General features: G+C 39.9%; 1 protein-coding gene across 5 annotated transcripts in view; it reads left to right on the top strand.

Moving 5' to 3' along the window:
• Positions 1–1,042: 1,042 nt before the first annotated feature.
• Positions 1,043–18,234, top strand: part of LOC117536350 (NACHT, LRR and PYD domains-containing protein 1b allele 1-like) — a 60,369-nt gene continuing 43,177 nt past the window's right edge. For 4 of the 5 annotated variants that reach the window (XR_004567546.1, XM_034201170.1, XM_034201172.1 and 1 more), the window contains exons 1-15: positions 1,043–1,197; positions 2,124–2,168; positions 3,609–3,901; positions 9,960–10,233; positions 13,441–13,469; positions 13,968–14,256; positions 14,487–14,515; positions 15,142–15,421; positions 15,654–15,697; positions 16,080–16,365; positions 16,918–16,946; positions 17,098–17,359; positions 17,549–17,592; positions 17,698–17,771; positions 17,954–18,168. Coding sequence is in view for 4 of the 5 variants with exons in the window: in XM_034201170.1 (XP_034057061.1) it covers positions 2,156–2,168; positions 3,609–3,901; positions 9,960–10,233; positions 13,441–13,469; positions 13,968–14,256; positions 14,487–14,515; positions 15,142–15,421; positions 15,654–15,697; positions 16,080–16,365; positions 16,918–16,946; positions 17,098–17,359; positions 17,549–17,592; positions 17,698–17,771; positions 17,954–18,168 (2,161 nt within the window). In the remaining variant the exon portion in view is untranslated. Of the gene's footprint in view, positions 1,198–2,123; positions 2,169–3,608; positions 3,902–9,959; positions 10,234–13,440; positions 13,470–13,967; positions 14,257–14,486; positions 14,516–15,141; positions 15,422–15,653; positions 15,698–16,079; positions 16,366–16,917; positions 16,947–17,097; positions 17,360–17,548; positions 17,593–17,697; positions 17,772–17,953; positions 18,169–18,234 lie in introns of those variants that run through there. The other variant, XM_034201173.1, reaches the window with a different exon arrangement.

Genomic DNA, 18,234 nt, shown 5'->3' with positions numbered 1-18,234 from the left:
TGTATGTTTGGATGAAGGGAGGCAGGACTTTACTTGGTGATGAAAGTACAGTTTATACATTTAAAGGGGAACTGTAGCAATTTTTAGATATCCAGTCTGTTTAGGAGTCTTGTAAAGTAGCTGCAGCATGAGTAAACAAAGTTATACAAAGCCTTTTGTAGCTGGGAGTTGTCTGAGAGAATGCCTGTTGGAGGTCAATACTACACATTTGGAAATATTATGTGTTTGTATTATGTTAGATTTTCTAATTTCAGTTGTAAATTCACGTGTGGGATGTAGGTCATGAAATGGTTTTTAATGATTCATTTTTAAGTATGTTGTTCCCCTCTGAAGTGATGCTGGATTACACTCCAGTCGAACCCCTCCATCCTAACCACTGCACCCCCAGATGTTATATAAGCAAAAGTGCAGCTATGTAATGTCTGTGTGACGACTGAGTCTGGCAGAGTCAGTGACATTCTTTAAAATACTGGTAAGAATGTATCTGTTTAAAACAGCTTTTTATTTTGTTTTATAAACCATTTTATTTCCAATATGTCCTTTCCGCTCTATTGTTTTTGTCATTTGTTTTATTAATATTATGGTTGGGCTTTGTCTATGTAAAGCACATGTAACTTTGTTTTTAAAAGTGCTGTATATAAAGTGCATATTATATATGTGCTGGTTAAATTCAGTCCACAATAGCTCTTCTTTAATATAGGAGTTCACGGCTTCGGCATGAAAGACAACTCTGCCTGTTTTAAACTTCATGTTGAGTATGATACATATTGTGTGTCTGTATAATTGTTTTCTATCGTTTTAATTTTGACAGTGGAGTAGGCCTACTCACAAGGTACACAGTAATGGTTCATCATAGCACTTGTGGGAGTACTCTAACAACTAGTACTGATTCCTACAGTATCAATATCTTTAAGAATGTATGGCAGAATGTTTTTTCATCCCTCATAATTTAATATCATTGTTATTGTTAAAAGATAGGCTAGTTCAACAATGTTCAGGAAAAAGGGCGGTGGGTTGAGCAGTAAAGAGAACCACGTCACTTCAGAGAAAAGGACACACACGTTTAACTTCGGCTTCAGGAAACTGAACGAGAGGTAGAAATGTGGCGGGATTTAAACTTTTCATAAAGTTTAAAGATACTGAAAGATATTGAGAACCTGTTGGAAGCAGACTGAGGGAGAAAGAGAGAAACATCCGGTGAGTTTTATCTCTACGTGCAGCACGAACAAGTGTAACGTTCACGAGACAGATCAACTGGTGTCCCGCAGTTATTGAACATTAATGGAACTTTTTGCTTTCACTTTAACCTTTCTGCGTTTTCTTTGCGCTAATGACATGTAAAATGGACATTTTGGTTATATTATTCAGTCACTACACATTCACTTAATAACTGTCTCACTGACATATCGCTTCTGGTTTTTTAGGATTCCGTTTCCTGACGTATAGTTTTACAAAATACGTCTGAAACTGTTATGGCAGGTTTCATGTGTTAGAAAATGACAAAAAAACTACTTTTAGTATTGAGGAGTTTGTGCTGCGTGGAAATTACCTTTTCCTGGGCTGTAAAGCTTTTAACCTATAGATACATGGATTCAAAAAGAAGTTTTTAACTTATTGGAGAATTAGTAGCCTACTTGCTCGAGCCATTTTTAAATAACAAAATGGCAAACAATCTGTTGTGTTAGCTTCTCAAATGATTTCCGAAATAGTTTTATATCATTGGAAATTGAGCATCTTTAGATTTGGACTGAATTAGCTCAAAATGGTTCGTTAAGCTACCACAAACTGATGTTCCTTTCATGATGGCTCAAAGCTGTGCATGAGAAGTTCTTAAAGAGCCTTTCACTTTATTTGTAGCTTTTCTTTTTTTTTTTATCATTGGCTTTATTGTCTGTTTCTGATTCACACATGTCTTCATAGTACTTTTTTTTCTTTGGCTAAACATTTGGAGTTGTCATTAAACTGAGCCTCACAATGTGTGGTGTAGCCTAAGCTAGTTTTAATTATTCATTTCTTAGTGTGGGGACCGTTAAAGAAAGACCGCATTTTGTTTCTCTTTCGTGAATGTATAAGAGACAACAGAGGTATGTGTAAAGTCTAACAACAATACCTTTTTTTAACAGCTCCTTAATCCTCGGCAGCACCTGATCTAAACATGATGGAGGAAGGTAGGTCCACAGCAGCGACGTGCAGTCAGGGGAGGCAGAGCCTCACCTGTCATACTCCAATGTAACGGAAAAACAACTAAAGAAAAACTAAATATTAATAACAATAAAATGTCTCCACTGATCTGTGTTGTAAATGTGATTTCTGTATGATTCCAATCGCTTTTTATAGTCAAAATCAGCAAGTTGGCCGAGCTCCGCTACAACTACATTGGAGCGATGAGGAGTGAGGCAGGGACGAGCTCTGCCTCTCGTAAGCCCACAGTAACTTGCTGGAGCGCGGGCACTAATTTAGCGTGGGCACTTATTTTGTGAGCGCGCTCAAGCCAGTTACTGTGTGGTGAGGTGAGGCACAGATGAGATCTGCCTCACCTCAGAATGCGTCACCCCACAGAAACTGGCTGGAAAGCGGGCCCTAAACGCATGCCTGCACCATCTCACTGTATGTCACCAATGTAATGTTTGTAGATCCCTTTATTACATTTATCCTCGCCATCCATAGTCTCTAAATAACTTATTTCACGTATATGATATTTAGGCTAGCTGGTCTCATCATACAACGGCAATGAAAAAAGCACCAGGAGAGGCAGCCATAACCTATGCCGCACTGAAGGAGGCGCACGTGAGCCCACAGGTTCTTGTTGCTACAGTTATTCTACCCAGACGCAAACAACAAGCTAGACTTTTGAAACTAGAGGAAGATAAGGAGGACTTTTACAAAAAAGTAATAGAGATTGTTGTCCAGAAGGAAAGCATGGACTTCATCTTCAAGTCAAGACCACAATTGTAATGAACATGGGATCTTACTAAGAAAGAACAATCCAATATTTAGATTTTGGGTATCCTTTTGTTGAACAGTCTGTTTAAAATGAATCGAAGCATCAGACTAAAAAAGCTTTTGAAAATAACCGAACATTTCGATTAAGGTCAAAATATAATATTTGTAAATCTGACTCTGAAAGAGTCAGTGCCTCACCAGCCATGAACCTCACCGCACGTCACTGGTCCACAGGTATTACAGCATGTACACAGCATTTTAGTTTGAGTTAAGGTTGGCTACAACAAGCTGAGTTTAAAAGCAGAATCTGACTGGAAAACGTATTTCCTTCTGTTTTATCATGTAGGAAATTCTTCACTCGACTTACTCAATACGTCAATAGCATATTGTCCACTAATCAGTTAGTTTGGTTATTGGGTTGTTTTTACCGGACCACGGATCTTTATAACTTAATTTTCCTCACAAAGAATCATACAGAATCACCACATTAAGCGTGTTTTTACCAGAGATGTGCTCCTTAGTTTCTTAGAAGTAATTCATTCAGAGTAAAAGTACATTTTCCGGTTTTGTAATATTAGATGAATTTGAGGTTTTACCACTTTTTATTAAATATATCGTGATGCATATTATCTCCAAGCTAACCACTTTGCCTTTTCTTTCCTCAGTGCTATTTGTGGATAAACATCATATAGCACTAGTCCAGAGAGTAAAAAACATTGAACCAATTCTGGATGGACTGCTCTCATATAAAGTTATCAATAGAGAACATTATGAGGAAATCCTATCCCTCCATGGCCCTCGGGAGAAGATGAGGGCTCTCCTAAGTGGGCCTTTGAGAGTCTGTGGACCTGGAGGAAAAGAGATATTCTACAAACTGCTGAGAGAACATGAGTCACATCTCCTCGATGGCCTTTGTGATGACTCTGAGAAATATAAGAAGAATAAGAAACACATGGAGGTGAGTACATATTTAGTTTTGAAAAGGATTCTAATGAAAGTTTGGATATAATTCATATAATCACTGCTTTTGAGATGCAATTGGTGTATGCCAGGGGTACTCAAATACAAATCTTAAAGGTCCAAAATAAATGTTTCAATAAGACAAAGGTCCGTTTATTACGGTCATTCAAACTTTTAAACAATTGCAACAAGAATCTTAACACGAGGTTGCAAAAACAAAAATAATCTGTATGCAGCAGTTTTCATTGTTATTGTGTCAGTGCTTGACGCCTCAGAGTCGCAGTGTAAGAGCTGCACAGTTATGAATAAAGGCAGCTGCACCCTCTTTCATTCAGCATTCCCATTATTGCTTTATAAATGTCTTGCCCCCTTGTGCGTCCACTGAGGTTCGTCAGGCCCAACACATCTTCAACAAACTCCCCCTTTGCCTCATCATAACAACTCACAAACAGCAGCAACTGAGCATTGTCAGTGGTGTCAGTGGACTCATCCACAGCTAAGGAAATGCACTGTGCATTTTTTATTCCATCACAAAGCTGATTAATCAAATCACCAGCCAGTATTTATGTTCTTCTGGTTGCTGTGGAATCTGAGAGGGGATTTGCTTGATTTGACCTGTTATTTCCTCTTTTTGTTTGCCTTCAACATGGTCTCCATCACTTCAGTCATGCATTCTTTTATACTGCAGTTATTATCCAGTGGAAAGTCCTTACCTACTGGCCTAGTACAATCAAAGTGGTTACTTTTTTTTGGCTGGGCAGTGTAGTTTTAAACACCGTCTTATTTCACTTTCTCAGGACTTAAAACAGTTTTTTGGGGGCAGACCCCCTCAAAGAAAAAAATATATTTACACACGTAAGGTCATCATCTTAATAGTTGTGTATGCTCATCCGTGAGCAGAGCATCAAGTTGGCATGTCTATTACAGCTGAATGCGGCGATTACCATTTTGTTCAGCAAAACGCCTCACAAACGTATTAAGATCAACAGCTTCAGTGCGTTTTGATTCAATGCAGAGTACAGCCAAACTGACAGTCTCTTCTCTGTCATTGTAGACCGCAAATACCTCATTCCTTCAGTGCTTGGGTCCGAATGCTTCTCGGTTTGCGCCGTCCAGTTCAAAATGAAATCGCCGCCAATCATATGTCCACGCTCGCGCCAGGACCGGGGGAGGGGTTACATGACGTGCATCTTGTGCTGCATTCACTTGCACTCGGACATTAGAGACTTTCTCTCATAAATGTCCGATGAGCCACAACTTTTCTTTCAAAACAAAGATGCCAACTGGGGTGGCAGCTGGGGTGGCAAGGCCTATTTTTAGGGTGTCAGTTGCCACCCCGGTAGGTGAAACTAGGCTACTAGCTACAGTACAGATGGAACTAGATGAGCTGTTAGCTCTCGCTCTGAATTTTTTTTTTTTAATTCTCGCTCTGACTCAGACAGGTTGAAAGAGACACACACATTTTTCCCACCCGCAGTCCGCGAAGACCCGCCCTACTGTGCCTCTGATTCGCAGATTGTTTAGGGGGAAAAAACGCTGACTGGATGCTGAATGTGATTGGACCAAAGCGTTGACACACACAGGTGGAACATAGTGGAACAGTCAGACATGCAGAGCGCTGTTTGCAGTGGACATAGCGGATAATTTTTGACTCGTTGCGAATGCGATGTGGCGATGTCTCACATATAATACAGAGAGATAATACATATTAAAAGTATAATTTGCTCAGAGTCCGGAGACAGTGGTGGTTCGGTCCGGATCCGGACCGGAGTCCGTAGTTTGAGGATGCCTGGTGTATGCAATAGAGAGTAAAATATTAATGACTCCAAGCCAAACCTTTAAAACAACATTAGTTCAGTGCTTGAATTGGAATGAAAAAGGTGCCAGTACTCTAAAATCAGCAACTTTTTCAAGTCAATTTTATATATACAGCCCACAAACAAGAATTTGGCTACTATAATGCTGGTGGGTTTGTCTCTTTACTACTGTATATTTTAGAAAGGTTCACTGTACTTAACATTTTTTATGATAGGCAGCGGATATGGCTAAAGCTCAGTAAGGTCAATATTAACTGAAAATATAGCAATCAAAGTCTAGATCTTCTGCTGAAGACACATGAAGCAGAGACCTTTCAGGTGAGAGCCCCTCTGGTGGTGTTCAACATTAATGACAAGGAAACAAAGCTCGGGTCAGAAGCATTTTTTATAAAAAGCTTTAACAAAATTAAGTATTTCTGTACATTTTGAATGCAATCTACCTTTCCAACTCAGAAAACGAAAAACGAAAAAGTGCCAAAAGTCTTCTCACATGGCTGAGCTGCTTTGCAATATACTTCACCACTGAAGAATACAAATATGTATAAAGTAAACTATGATGCAATCTAACTTTCCAACTCAGAAAAATGATAAAGAGCATGAACAAAGAACATGTAAAAACAAATGCAAAATTTGCACAATCTAAAATGAGAAACTGTAACTGCAAGTAACAAAGTCTGAGCCATGGTAAAGAGTTACATTGAACACCAAGCTGATCAGATAACTCCCTGGTTGGTCTGAAGTCCTTCTATCTCCAGGATCTGTACAAATCGGCACATTATGCCAAAAGTCTTCTGACTGGGTGAGCTGCTTTGCAATATACTTCACATTGTTAGAAAAGGCTCCAGAAGGCCTTGGGGACATCAGTATCAGGGGCTGGAGCTGGACAGGCTCTTTCATCAGCACTTCTCCTTCCCTTTGCCAGCCAGGACCTCACATACTGTTCCGGATTGAACTGTCCTAGTGATGGTCCATTACATTTAATGAAAACCAGGCTGGACAGTCGGCTGACAGAAGAGAGCATTCCTTTTTGCAGTAAGGATATCGTTCATGCAGCTGAATGCCCGCTCACACTCACTAGTGGAGACAGCGATGGTTCGGACTGCTTTCAGTAGAGGCTCCATGGCAGCAGGTGTACGGGATGCCCTGGTTTCCTTGTATTCGCGAAAGCCCTGAACAGTCTCTCTTCTGTCCACTTTCAGCACTTCGCACAAACGTAGCACCTCTACGTCCCCATACTGTACGTCTAACTCCTCTTCAGGCCAACTTCCAGGATGGATAACTTTCATGTCCTGGATTAGCTGATTGTCCCGGGCCTCCCGGCCATGTAATGGGATTTCTCTTGTGCTGACATGAGAGGAGGTTGTGGAAGTCATTCTGTGTCTCAGATTCTCTACCATACTGCGGAAAAACTGACCTGCATGAATCTGTACAAGCCTGCCATTCTCACGCAGGGCAACACCCTTGAAGGACTTCTCAGCTAGAGCTGTATGAACTGTAGTCATGTGTGGGCCAGGCATGGTGACCATGGATTCAAAAACTCGTATTTCTCGAGTTAAGAGCCTATCTGCTGTAGGCAGTGTCATCTCTCTTTTTTGGAGTTGCCGAGAGAGGTCGCTGAGCTCTGTGAGCGCATCGTACATCAGTCCCAGATTGCTGACAAACGTTGCAGATGTGAGCACATCATCCAGGCCCTTGTACTTTGCTCTGTCTCTGGAATCCCTGCTCGTGTCGTTTGCAGCATTTGTGAAGTGATCATGAAGCACTCGGTAGTTTTCCCAGACTGCTCTGACGCTCCTTTCACTTGAAGCCACCCAGCGGATGGACAAAACACGCCCTATCACCAGGAGACGCTGTCCGACTGCTTGCGCACACTGCGCTAACTGCCTCTGATTTTTGGGGGAGGCATGGAACAAGGAATAGAGTTTGTCAAAAAAGATCTGGAAATGATTGAGCCCTGAGACCTCCTTGACCACATCCCCAACTGCCAGCTCTAGACGATGATTGGAGCAGTGCCACACAAACAGGCTTGGGAATTTACTACACAACTGGGTAGCAACGCCTGTTCTCTTCCCTAGCATGACTGAAGCCCCATCACATGCAAAAGAAACGAAACACTGACCTAAAAAGTCCTCGTTAAAATCTCTTCCAAGACACTCCATTAACGCCTTTGTGATGTCATCAGCCGTTGTTCCATCCAACTCGATCAGCTCCCAAAAAAACGTTTCGGGCTCAGCATCAGCTAATGCTGAGCGTAGACATACAACAAGCACCGTTTTACCACTAATAGTGGTAGATTCATCGACCAAAACACAGAGTTTTCTTTGGTTTTCTGTAATGTCTTTTGCCATTTTTTTCTTCAGCTCATGAGCTATGTGGTCGATGATTTCGCCACAGGTTTTATTGGAGTGCAAAACCCTGCCCACGTTCAGCCCATTCAGTTTCTGTACATTCAAATCAATTGGCATGTCTGTGAATGGCCGGCTATGTTTGCCAATTTTATATGCCGTTCGAAAAACTCTGATAGTGGTGTCTAATTCAGATTTATGCATAGACTGCACTTGATGTTGAATAGTTTCACATGAAGCAGATGTAAGGATGTCAGCAGCTTTTACATGGGCTTGTGATTCTTTATGTTCTTTGATTTTTTTTTCTCAGGCTAGCTTGTTGTTTGCCCTTGTCAACACCGAAATGAGACACTGCACACTCACCCCATTCAGTTGACAGTTTCAGTCCTTGTCCAGTGTGTATTCCCAACGATTTGACATCTCTGCATATCCGACATCCTAGCTTCTTATCTTTAAGAAGGAGCCATGCATTGGTCTTGCAAAAATATTGCACCTGGTCCGTTGTCCAGCAGTCAGGTGCATCGCTTTGCCCGGTGTTGGTGGTGGCAGTTGAGCCAGCAGCAGCTAACGTTAGAGGCTCTGGAGGAGGCGGCGGAGCTAGTGCTAATGCTAATGCACTAGAACTTGGAGCAGGAGGATCAACCAAAGAAAGCTCCCCATCAGACACAATTTCCAACACAGGCACAGCATTCTCTGTATTTGAAGTTTCTTCCGGCGACAACCGCTGTCTTTTTGCACTTTTATTAATCCACCCTAACATTTTAGAAATGCTAATTTGTGACGTGACTTGCTTTCCTTCTCTCGGGGGCGTGCCTGCTCTGTTCTATCACTCTACATAGCCACCCACTGGGTGGGAGTTGCACTGCATAAACACAACACACGTGCATCTAGGTATGTAAATTGTAAAGCATTAAAACATGGTTTTACTAACAGTTTTCAGTATGTTGTTACTTCGGCATTATTATTATTATTATTTTGAAACGTGTATTACTATTAAATCACGGTCAAATAGGTTAATTTTGACATAGTCGTTTCCACCACAGTATTTACATGGAGAAGATAAGCCCCGCCCCCTCTCCAGCATGTTCTGTTTGAATGACAGGAGTAAACAGCTGACAGCCGCTGTGAAACTCCAGCGGTTAGAGCGATGAGAATGTCCGTTCGGCACCTCATCACGCATCTACTGAGTACCGGGCGGCTGTATATATATATATGGATGTATAATAAGAACGGCGGGAGAGTGTTGAGTACTGGCACGGTGCATGAGTACCGGAGTACCGCCAGCATGCCGGTACTGAGCAAGAAGTGCCGGTACTCCATGGGTCAGAACCAGAAGTGCCGGTACTGCGTACCGGTGAGTACCGGCCCAATTCCAGCACTGCATTAGTTATCTTAACTCACCTTGATCTGGCAAATGTTTCTGAAATCGACGAGGAAATCCTTCACTGAGAAACAATATTCTGTAACCTGATATTATTTTCAAACATGATTTAAAATTATTGACAACATTTAAAATCATCCACTGACCCATTGGGCCCTGTGTGGAAGAATGGGTATTCCTTAACCCAACAACTATTTATTTATATTTGGGACAAACATCCACTTGAGTACAAAAATAAACAGATTTTGAATTTGGTGGAAAAATGCCATGGGATTAAAATGATTAATGATAAAGATATGACATTTTGGATCGCCATGGATGTAAACTGCCACTTTTTGTGAAGGCATACAACCGCAATGCAGTAAATCGAGTTTTGAATACAATCTAAAAGTTAATCTTGGTGATAGAAATAAGAAGAGACTCAGTCTCTGATCTTGGATGTGAATCACACACATAACCTAACCTACATCCTATCCTGCATACACTCTAAGATATCTCCTTTAAACTTTACAGGTAGAAAGCATGATGGCTCAGAAGATACTTCTTGAATCATTGAATGATTTGAGTTCAGATGAGCTTAACCAATTCAAGTCACTCATTGAATTAGAGGAAAGTTTCCCACGGATCCTAAGGGGTCGACTCAAAGCGGCAAACACAGATGAAACAGTGGATCTGATGGTGAAGACGTTCAGCGGAAAGTGTGTGAATATGACCAAAACGGTTTTAAAGACGATGAACAGGACTGATCTGGTGCAGAGATTGTCAGACATCAGCTCAGGAACCAAAGGTAAGAGAAACAAGACAGAAATATGTGAAAATATACATTTCTATTTCATAAGAATATCGTTTATGTATATTCAGATACCAAATGTATCCAAGGCAAGGCAAGGCAAGGCAAGGCAAGGCAAGGCAAGGCAAGGCAAGGCAAGGCAAGGCAAGGCAAGGCAAGGCAAGGCAAGGCAAGGCAAGGCAAGGCAAGGCAAGGCAAGGCAAGGCAAGGCAAGGCAAGGAAGTTTATTTATATAGCACTTTTCAACACAAGGCAATTCAAAGTGCTTTACAAAAAATGAAAGACATTAAGAAAAAGGCATTTAAAATCAGTCATTAAAAAGAAAAGCTAATAAAATAAACATTAAAAGAAAAAATACATGGATAAAAGTTTCAGTGCAGTCTAAGATATGAATAGTTCAATTAAACATTAAAAGAAAAAGTACATGGATAAAAGTTACAGTGCAGTCTAAGATATGAATAGTTCAATTAAAAGCAGCGACAAAAAGAAAAGTCTTCAGCCTGGATTTAAAAGTAGTCAGAGTTGCAGCGGACCTGCAGGTTTCTGGGAGTTTGTTCCAGATATTTGGAGCATAATAACTGAACGCTGCTTTACCATGTTTAGTTCTGACTCTGGGGACAGAAAGCTGACCAGTCCCTGAAGACCTGAGAGATCTGGATGGTTCATAATTTAGCAGGAGGTCAGAAATTTATTTTGGGCCTAAACCATTCAGTGCTTTATAAACCAGCAGCAGTATTTTGAAATATATTCTTTGACACACAGGAAGCCAGTGTAAAGACTTCAGAACAGGAGTGATGTGATCCACTTTCTTTGTGTTAGTGAGGACTCGAGCAGCGGCGTTCTGAATCAGCTGCAGCTTCCTAATAGATTTTTTAGTGAGACCTGTGAAGACACCATTGCAGTAGTCGAGTCTACTGAAGATAAAAGCATGGACAAGTTTTTCCAAATCCTGCTGTGACATTAGTCTTTTAATCCTAGATATATTCTTTAGGTGATAGTAGGCTGATTTAGTAACTGTTTTAATGTGGCTGTTGAAACTCAGGTCAGAGTCCATGACTACACCTAGATTTCTGGCTTTATCTGTTGTTTTGAACATTGCAGACTGAAGCTCAGCGCTAACTTTTATACGTTCTGACTTGGCTCCAAAAACCATTACCTCAGTTTTATCTTTGTTTAATTGGAGAAAGTTCTGACACATCCAGTCATTGATTTGTTCAATGCACTTACTCAGTGTTTGAATTGGAGCATAGTCTCCTGGTGAAATTGTTACGTACATTTGTGTGTCATCTGCATAGCTATGGTAACTTATTTTGTTGTTTTTCATTATCTGAGCCAGTGGTAGCATGTAGATGTTAAAGAGAAGAGGCCCCAAGATGGAGCCTTGAGGAACCCCACATGTCATATTTGTCAATTCAGATGTGTATTTACCTATAGAAACAAAGTTGTTTCTGTCCTTTAAGTAGGATTCAAACCAATTTAGAATTGTTTCCGAAAGTCCCACCCAGTTTTCCAGTCGGTCTAGTAATATGTTGTGGTCAACAGTGTCAAACGCAGCACTGAGATCTAATAATACTAACACTGAAGTTCTGCCACTGTCTGTGTTTAAGTGGATGTCATTAAAGACCTTTACAAGAGCAGTCTCAGTGCTGTGGTTTGGTCGAAAGCCTGACTGGAACACATCGAAACAGTTATTTAAATGCAAGAAATTACTCAACTGTTGAAAAACAACTTTTTCAATGATTTTACCTAGAAATGGCAGGTTTGATATGGGCCTGTAATTGTTCATTACTGAAGCATCTAGATTATTCTTTTTTAAGAGCGGTTTAATGACTGCAGTTTTCAAATCCTGTTGGAATAATATCAAGGCAGCAGGAGGAGGATTTCAGAAGTTGTATAATGTCCTCTAGGTTTTTATCATTAATCTGATGGAATTGTGTCATGGTGTCTGAATTGATGTTAAGTGGAGATAGGGACAACACATTTGCTGTTCCTGATGCAGAGGCACTGACTGCTTGTCTGATTTTCTGAATTTTGTCAGTGAAAAAGGAGGAAAAATCATTGCCTGGTGGATAGAAATTCAGAGGCTACTGACACTGGGGAGTTAGTTAGTCTGTCAACGGTAGCAAACAAGGCACGTGCGTTGTTTTTGTTTTTGGTAATGATGTCAGAGAAGAACGATTGTCGTGCGTTTTTCAATTCCAAATTATAAAGGCCAAGTCTCTCTTTATAGATTTCAAAGTGAACCTGGAGATTTGTTTTTCGCCACCTGCGTTCAGCTTTTCGACATTCTCTTTTTTCTGTTTTCACGCTCATGGCCTTTCTCCATGGAGATATTTTCTTGCCAGACACTTCCTTTACCTTAGTTGGAGCAATGGCATCTATAACATTTTTAATTTTTGAATTAAAATGATCTACTAGCTCATTTACTGAGATGTTAGCAGGGGCAAGTGTGGAAGAAAAATTCTGAGTAAACATTTCCCTAGTATTTTCAGTTAAATATCGCTTTGTGGTTACCTCTTTTTGAACATTTTTGTGAACAAAAATAGAGCTCTCAAAGAAAACACAGGAATGGTCAGAGAGTGCAACATCAGTCACCACAACCTTAGAGATATTCAGACCCTTTGAGATAATTAAGTCCAGAGTGTGCCCCTTATTGTGCGTGGGCTCCGTCACATGCTGAGTCAGTCCATAGTTATCAAGAACACAAAACAGTTCTTTAGCCCCTCTGTCCTGGGGGTTGTCAACATGGATGTTAAAATCACCAACAATGACTAGACGGTCAAAGTCAATACACACTATAGACAGCAGTTCAGTAAAGTCATCAAAAAAGCTTGCACAGTATTTGGGTGGTCTATAGATATTTAGGAACAGAGCTCGAGAGGAGCATTTCAGCTGAAGGGCCACATATTCAAAAGAATCAAAGTTTCCATACGATGTCTTCCTGCATTGAAGGGAATCATTGAACAGAATAGCAACTCCACCCCCTTTCTTATGCATTCTTTCCTGACTCATAAAACTAAAGTTGGGAGGGGTTGATTCGATAAGAACAGCTGCACTGTTATTTTGTTCAATCTTAAGCCATTGAACAGTGTTAGAATATCTTTAAGTGGATATATAAATAATTATACTGTCACTGTTGAGGAGGTTAGTGTGTCACATTGGGATGAAATAAATGACATTTTTCCTTTTTTTTATTATCCTCAGCGGAACCGCTTCCTTCTCTGATCCAGAGCGTGAGTAATGTCCCATCAATTTCACACAATGCAGCTTTGACTCAGTAGAATCTTCATCCTGAACTTCATTTTTTTGTCCCAGATAGATAATCTGATCATGCTAAATTAGTTACACAAACGTTCTTAGCCATTAATCTTATCTATATAGTATTTGTTCAAATACAAAAAAAAGAGAAACTGGTTAAAAATCGACTCTGTTGTAAAATCAAGAGGCTTATCGCAGTTTTTCTACCACAGCCTTTGAAAGAGTTACCCAGGAATTAAAATAAAGTAATTAATCAAACACCCAATTTATACAAAGATAAAATGGTTCTGTGATGAATTGGATGAACAATATAAAGTGTACTGATATGTTGTGCGTGTCATGACTGATGTTCTCTTACCACATCCACTCTTTTAAAACACTGAAACTGATGAGATGAAATCAAAATAATCTGTAATCATTCCAGCTGAGAAACTGCTATTTTGCCCCATTAACGTCTCCTTTGATTTTATCAGGTGGAAACGATGGCGTCTGTCATAGAGCTGCTTCTGGAAACACTGAAAGATTTGAGTGACCAGGATTTACAGAGTTTTAAGAGGGTCCTGCGTCAAATTCTCTCTGACAGAGGCTACCCAGATATCTCATCAAGTTGGCACATGATGAGAGACAGGCAGAACATGGTGTTTTATTTGGTGCAAGATCACAGCCAGCAAAGACTGCTGGAGATGACCACTGAGGCTTTTGAGAAGATGAACAGGACTGATCTGGTGCAGAGGCTGTCACAAAGCAGCTCAGGACCCAAAAGTAAGACAAATAAAACACAAACATCTTTAAATCATCAAACCTGTTTATCCTAAGTTAATAAGCTCTGTATTCTTCTTTTTAAATTATAAATATAGATGAAACGTATATTTATAATGTATTTATATCCTCGTGTACAAAGTATGTTTTATGACTAATCAGAACAATGATTAATATTTTGGGAGAGGGTAAAATGTATTGAGTTGGTTTATCTCCACCTCTTTTCTCTTCAGAGGCACAGCGACCTGCAGGGATCCAGAAAGTAAGTAATGTCACATCTGTCTGACTTTCTACAGCACACCTTTCCTTCAACAGATAAAGATATGACCAAAACACATGATTGACTTATCTATGATGATCTGTCTGTCTGTCTGTCTGTCTGTCTGTCTGTCTGTCTGTCTGTCTGTCTGTCTGTCTGTTGTCTGTCTGTCTGTCTGTCTGTCTGTCTGTCTGTCTGTCTGTCTGTCTGTCTGTCTGTCTGTGTGTCTGTCTGTCTGTCTGTCTGTCTGTCTGTCTGTCTGTCTGTCTGTCTTGTCTGTCTGTCTGTCTGTCTGTCTGTCTGTCTGTCTGTCTGTCTGTCTGTCTGTCTGTCTGTCTGTCTGTCTGTCTGTCTGTCTGTCTGTCTGTCTGTCTGTCTGTCTGTCTGTCTGTCTGTCTGTCTGTCTGTCTGTCTGTCTGTCTGTCTGTCTGTTTCTGTCTGTCTGTTTGTCTGTCTGTCTGTCTGTCTGTCTGTCTGTCTGTCTGTCTGTCTGTCAACAAACCCAACACCAACTAACCAGTTCATAGAGTTAAAGGGAACACATTAACAGTGATGAGATGCAAATAGACACATTTGTAATCGTCCAAGAGGAATATACACATGTCTAATGAATGTATTGATTATTTCAGGTAGCAACAATGGCAGCTGTTAAACATCTGCTTTTGGAAACTCTGAATGATTTGAGAAACGAGGATCTAGAGAAATTCAAGCAGACCCTGGATTTAATTGTCTCCAAGAAGAAGCCGGGATATGTTTCATGTAGATCCTCACCAGGCAGAGCTGAAACAGTGGAAAAGATAATACAGATCTTCGGCCAACAGTGTGTAGAGATAACCATGGAGGTGTTGAAGAACATTAACAGGAATGATCTGAGGCAGAGGTTGACAAAGCCCAGCTCAGAACTCAAAGGTAAGACAAAGAAGAAAAAAAACATTTTATAAATCATAATGAAAAAGTAATTGTCTAACCTTGGTGTCATCATCAATGTGAAATATAAAAAAAACTAAATTTAAAGAAATATTAAAATACCAACAGACCAGAGTCTCAACAAGAAACAGAATGTTTTAAGTTGAAGTAGTTTAGTTTAGTTTAGTTGCTGGGATCTTGTGTGTTAGACATTCACTTTATTTTCTCTCTTCAGAGATGTACTCTGTGGATGAACATCGACCTGCACAGTCCGAGGGAGTGAGTCTGACTTTACACATCACAGCTTGCATTCAATAGATGCAAGTTGTTAACCATATCCATCTTGAACGTAAAAATTATGATGTAAACCAAACCATTTTTAAGGTTGATCTCTTCCGTCAAAATGATTTTTCTTCCACTGATGTTATGATCAGATTAGCAGACTGAAGTCTGAACACTCATATACAAATGTGCATTAGTCAAGAAAACAGATAAACATATTTAATAGAACAGATGTTAGTGTGTCTTTGACTTGAGAGATCTTGTAAACATTTTATAAAATCCTCTTGTCTGAAACACTGACTGACGAAATGAATACAAAGTAATATTCATTTCCATAGAAAAATAGCACCTTTTCTTACACATCCGTTACATTTTTCAGGCACAAATTGCAGCAGAGAAACCGATCCTTTTGGAAACTCTTAAGGATTTGAGTGTTCCTGAGCACCACAGATTTCAGTGGTATCTGCCGTTCACGTCCTTCCAGAAGAGCATATCCTACCTCTTTCATGGATATCCCAATTCGACAGAAAGTGCACTCCGTCTAGTGGATCAGATGGTGGAGACCTGTGGTCCGCAGTCTGTGGAGGTGACCAGGGAGGTTTTAATGGACATGGACAGAACTGATCTAGCAGAGAGATTATCAGAGACTATCTTAAGACTCAAAGGTAAGAGAAAGAAAACAAAAACTGCTCTTTCACACAGAAGAGTTAATAGTCATGAGTTTTGTATTTGTTGCAATGCTTTTGTATTTTATTTTTTTAATTTTAAGGAATAATTAACTTAATTAATTACTCCACTGTGAGTAACAAATCAAATAATGACATTTCTATGAATTTAAGTAAATCGGGGGCGTGTTTAATAACAGCACAACTATACCAAAACAACCTCACTGTTTGAAACACTTTTGCATTAACAGTCTCATACTTTGAAATGCGTTACTCTTCTCCACACATCAGAAGTAGTGAGCTAGTGCCTGGATGAATGAGACTTTGATTATACTGCACGAGTTATGTGGGAGTTTGTAAATGAAAGTGTTATATACATGCAGTTATATAGCTTATATCGTTTTCCTGTTGTTGAACACGGCTCCCGATTATTAAAAACCTTCGATTCTTTGTGACTCGAGGAGTAAAAAAAAAACCCTTTCCTTTAAGAAGTTGTTGATAATCTGATTTTGAATCAGTGATGATGAGGCTTTTCCTTGGTTTTCTCCTTAGATAAACATCCGTCCAAACCACCGAAGGAGGTGAGTCATATCACATCAGACACACTTTACACAACACGGCTCTCATTTAGGTTTTACAGTTTGCAAATGTTGACAGTAAAGAGGTGGAAAATGTTTTCAACTAGTGGAGATATTATATTTAATTCCCTCTGATGACATTTGAATCCATTAGGAAGTAACCGTGACATCACTGGAGGAGAAGCTTCTGGAAACACTGGAAGATTTAAGTCACGGAGAGCTCGAGAAATTCAAGCGTGGCCTCCAAAGAATCTCAAGTCAGAGATTAGAGACGGCGGGGAGAGTTGAGATTGTGGATCTGATGGTGGAGATCTACGGCCAACAGTCTATGGAGGTGACAATGGAGATTTTAGAGAAGATGAAAGAAGATTATAGTCTGGAGCAAAAGTTATCAAACATCACTTTAGGATCCAAAGGTGTGAAAAGTCAAGTGTATTTTTATTGTGTTATTTCAAGCTTCCAAAAAGACATCACTCACCAGTATTTCCTGCATAACAAATTTGCTCTATTGCTACATCAGCGCTATGTAGCACATAGTGCTAAAGGGCATAGATTTAATTTTTCATAGTAACATCATTTTATACTAAGTCTTGTTTCTTCACAAGGGGCTTCAAGAAGCTTGGATCTTGAGGGTATCGGAAAAATGACGGTAATTCCTTACATTTTATTTATGTATTCAGTTATTTGTTGATCATTTATGTGATTTTCCAAATGACACATCTTCACTTATTTCTAAAAATGATTTCCTCTGCAGAAGGACTCCAGTGGCTGGACTAAACTTGAACCTGAGGTGAACAGTACAGATGAAGATGAGGCATCAACTTACAGGTACTAATAGTTTCCTAAATACTGCATATTATCAAACTGGAAATATAGTAAACACTGAAGCTTCGGTCTTGGGATTTCTTCACAGAGAGAACACTAAGATCTGCTACAAATATTTCCCCAATAGTATTAATGCTACATTTTGTACCAAATGCAAACTCTTTATGTTTTTCATGATACTTTAGCCTAAAGTCTGAAGCGGGAAACTTTGAATGCAGTGTCTCAGGCTTGCGCTGGGTCTGTCAGGACAAGGTCAGCTTTAAGTACCAGTTTTGCTCTTCGGAGGAACCCATGAAGAGGATGGAAATGATGAGATACATGCCTGCAGGTCCCCTGATAGACATCACAGTGATTTCTGGGAAGTTATTTGAAGTGTACCTGCCACACTGGATCTGCATAGGTAAGTTATCATGGAGGAAAATATCAAAATAATCATTGCAATTGTTTTTTATTCACATTAATTGTT

Source organism: Gymnodraco acuticeps, unplaced genomic scaffold, assembly GCF_902827175.1.
Source record: "Gymnodraco acuticeps unplaced genomic scaffold, fGymAcu1.1, whole genome shotgun sequence".
Lineage (NCBI taxonomy): Eukaryota > Metazoa > Chordata > Actinopteri > Perciformes > Bathydraconidae > Gymnodraco > Gymnodraco acuticeps.
Note: the sequence above shows the minus strand (reverse complement) of the source record. Positions and strands in the feature narration are given on the sequence as shown.